At 27.2% G+C, this 4,125-nt stretch overlaps 1 protein-coding gene across 1 annotated transcript; it reads right to left on the bottom strand.

Annotated features, from left to right (window-relative positions):
- Nucleotides 1-416: 416 nt before the first annotated feature.
- On the bottom strand, nt 417-998 carry OCT59_011979 (uncharacterized protein; the record flags this gene model as incomplete). Its single annotated transcript, XM_025324013.2, has 1 exon — nt 417-998. The coding sequence occupies one exon, from the start codon at nt 996-998 to the stop codon at nt 417-419; it is 582 nt and encodes a 193-aa protein (XP_025188447.2).
- Nucleotides 999-4,125: the final 3,127 nt, after the last annotated feature.

The following is a 4,125-nucleotide window of genomic DNA, read 5'->3' as shown; positions in this document are numbered from 1 at the left end:
TGCATACTAATAGTTTTTCCCCATAGAGTTAATTGTTTTAGAATTTCCTCTGGCATCCAGGATACCAGAATATCATATACTAAAATGTCTCTGACTCGCAATGTATCCTCATTAGTTGGTATATGACCTGTAATAGCTTGTTGAACTAAATGTTTATTCAACTTTTTCTTTTTATTCAAAGATTTTGTCAAATCCGTTATGATGTTCTGTGATTGAGGAACTGTTTGCAGCAAGGGCGTATTTTCAATCTATTTTATAACTGGTGTATCTGTGATGATTTCCATTTTTGATGATTGATCAACATTTGGGCTATTATCAAGATTAATTCCAGATTTGATCATCTTCATTGGATCTACAATTGGTTGGTCAATTGAGATCATCTCATCAGTGGCTTTCTCCATCAGTTCATTAATTGTTTAATCTAATAGATCATCAGAATCACTCCCATATTGGTAAGTGAAATCTGAATCAGAATCATGGCGTTGGGCTTTTTTCTTTTTTTTCTTATCTTTTTTAGACCTGTGCTTTATTCCCGTCTTAGATTTTTCCTTTTTAGGAGATCGCTCTGAATAATGCTTTTTTGCTTTTTGGATCTCTTTTTCTATTTTTTGCTGTTTCAAATCCATAGAAGTCACATGTTCTGCTATTGATGTTGCCAACATATTTCTTCTATCAGCTGTTAAACGCTTTACTGCGGCATAACTCTCTACGGCAGAATATATAGCAGTGTGTAAAAAAAAAGCAAAACTTTCTGGAGTCATTTGATAACGAGAGGCCCTTGATCTCCAACTATTTATGTCTTCGTCTGTTAAACTGAAATTATTTCGTAGTATATTACATTGAACTTCTATATTTCTTCCGGTAAAAAACTGAGCGGCAAGACCTTCACTAAAATTTAAGTAATTTATATATGTGGTTCGTAAAAAATTTTGTTGTTCTGTGCCTTCAATAAGTGGAAACTTATTTTCAGCTATTTGTATATTTCGTTTATCTTCCATTTTTTTTTAAAAACTAAGCAAAATAAAATTTTACTGTGGAATTGTTATGTTTTTAAAATTTTTGGAAAAGAAAGCTTTTATCATCCATATGGGCTGATTTGTTTGCTCTGCATTAAAAAGAGTTATTGAATTGATCTTCACAATTTTTGTTACTCAAAATTGTTTTGTAATACCAAAAAATCATCTGATTGATGATCACTTGACTAAATAATAAGTTGAGCAAAAATTTACAATTGCGAAACTTAAATTATTAAATGTAAAAAGCTGTGAAAAAACCCATTTTACTAATAAAAAACCCATTTCTCATATATATGGAATTTTTAATATATATTATTAAAAAGTAAGTATATTTTAATAAAATATAAAGTAAAATAAAAATTTATATAGTCTTAGTAGCTATAAATGTTTATAAAAGTATAATAAAAATATCATATAAAAGATGGTATCATGATAGATATTTTCAAACAATAAAAATAATTATTTTGTGTCAGAGTTTGTATTACCATCTTTAAACGCAAATATATCAAGATTCACTGATCTGTTTTCTATAATTTTAGGCTTATTGAAAAGCCCTTGTTCTGGACTTTATAGGCGAAAAAAGAGCTCGTCAATTGACTCATTAGATCCAGAGATATTTATGTTTAAAGTTGAGGTATGAATTTTTTAACATGCTTAAATGCAAATATTTTGGGATCCACTGATCCATTTTTTATAAATTTAGGCTCTTTGGAAAGCCCTTGATCTGGTCTATATGAACGAAAAAAGAGCTTGCCGATTGGATCATTGGATCTGGAGATATTTACGTTTAAAGTTAAGATACAAAATTTTAACATATATGGTAAATATATTAATTTAAAAGAAATATTTACCAATTTATAGTAACATTAAATAAAAATTTTTTAATACTCATCTCCAATTTACTGTATATTATATAGTATTTTGTATAATAAAAATGTAATAAAATCAATATTTTAATTAAAGGTAGACAAATCAGCCCATATGATGTTAAGTTTTGCAACGCCTATTACAAAACTTATTTTCATTTTTTTATAGAAACATTTAGCTAATATTTTGGATTAATTGGATTAATATAGATTGTTATAATGTAATTTAATAATTTAATAAAATAATTTATTATTCAATAACATTTAAATATCAATAATAAAATACTGTTATAATAAAAATAATGTATATTGTTAATGGATTTGGTATTGTGACATCAGTAGTACATTACAGGGTCTGATGTTTAACATTTCTTTATAATGTATATCAAGTGGTTGATATACATTTGATAAACATTTTTTCTGTGACTTCCTGATGATACTAGAACTCTTAGGAAAGTTCATCAGTATAGCAACACAAAAATAATTTTCTTGACCAAGTTTATTAATAGATCTTGTGCCTTAGTGCCTTCAGCAAAAATGATGACTGCAGATGTCAGTGATGTATTACTGTGCATAATATATTCTGTGGATTTATATGATCCAGTGATATATTATTGGAATTAAGAGACGTCTCTTTCATGTGTTTTTGAAAGAATATATCTTTTTAGAAAATGATTATTTATCCACAAGTTTTAAGACCTTTATTTTCAGCATTATTAAGTGGATCTACCACTCTTTCCATAATTATCATCTGACATAATGTTGCAACTGATCCACAGCTTAACTATCCTTTTTTGCCTTTTTCCACTTGAGTTATGAAATCAGTTATGTGATTAACTATTTTATTTCCAAAATCTTGTACCTTAGAAATAAGATTAGTTTGAATGGATATTTCACGAAATGCCTTCATACCAAAGAATTTGTTCACTGAAGTGGACTGTTATATGCTTTTTTTCATGGATCATTGCATTGATTTTCAAGCTCCATTAAAGCACGAATAAAGTTATTGTTATCACCGATTTGGTTTGGAGTGATAACTAACATCAGAGATGTTAAATTGAACAGTCATGATAAAAGTCAAGTAATAAAATGATAAGTGTTTTGATAATATTGTAACGAAATATAAGAGTATCACTAATAATTCTCAATAGAAAATTAATAATGACGGTAAACAATGTAAGAGTTTCTTAAAGATAGAAATCTATCAAACAAATAATAACAAACACAAAGGTAAAACAAATAAAACATGCAAAAAAGTTTACTACAAAGAAAAACTAATAAACAAATCATACAAAAACACAATACTTTAGATAACACAATCTAAACTCACTATTAGATTACCCAGGTGTTAACAATTTTTATTCAAAAGAAAATATTGCTCTATATATGTTTACATTTGCACACATGACAGTTTGAACTTATCAATATTATCCTATTATACTAATATGATTAATCAATCAATTGTCCTTTTTCATTGCAATTATCTGCAAAAACCTTTTCATTACCATTTCCTATAAGTTCTATGTGTCTATATGATTCATCAACTATGTAAAATTCAAGAAACTTCTCTAGCTAAACTAATAAAGCAATTTTTTAAGGTTATAATAATTAAACTGATACTTATAATTGAATACTTATGAGTCAAAAGTACTAATAATACTAAAAGTGATTAATTAATGTAAATAACTAATAAAACTAAAATATATAAATGTTTCATATTGTAATAACTCAGCCATAATCATAGGATTTCTGCGTACTACATCATGTGACTTGTTCGATCTTCAACTATTCTCATAGGTAACCCTAACAATAATCTTTAATTAATTCTATCTTAAGCAAAAATTTTGGTAACATTATCAATCCAAGGCATATTTTTTCGATCATATTCTAGTACTTTATGAACTTCATTAACTATACTTGATGTACAAATTCTTGTAGTTCTATAGCCATTACTATAAGGCTTTCAGATTGGATCTCCTCAGCTGATACTGGAGTTGCGAATTGTGTGGATTGAATACATCTTTTATAAAGATACTGCCTGAAATTTAGTAATTTCTGAAACTGTTAAAACCGAAATTTGGTAAAACTATTTCTGAAATTTTCTTATTTTCCAAAACTGGTAAAACTGGTAAAACTAATCCAAAACTGGTAAAATTAATCTGAAACTGGTAAAACTAACTGAAATTGGTAAAACTAATCTGAAACTAGTAAAACTAATCCCAAAATTTATAATGCCAAAATTA

The sequence above is a fragment of the Rhizophagus irregularis genome, chromosome 2, assembly GCF_026210795.1.
Source record: "Rhizophagus irregularis chromosome 2, complete sequence".
Lineage (NCBI taxonomy): Eukaryota > Fungi > Glomeromycota > Glomeromycetes > Glomerales > Glomeraceae > Rhizophagus > Rhizophagus irregularis.
This window is presented reverse-complemented; position numbering and strand designations above follow the sequence as displayed.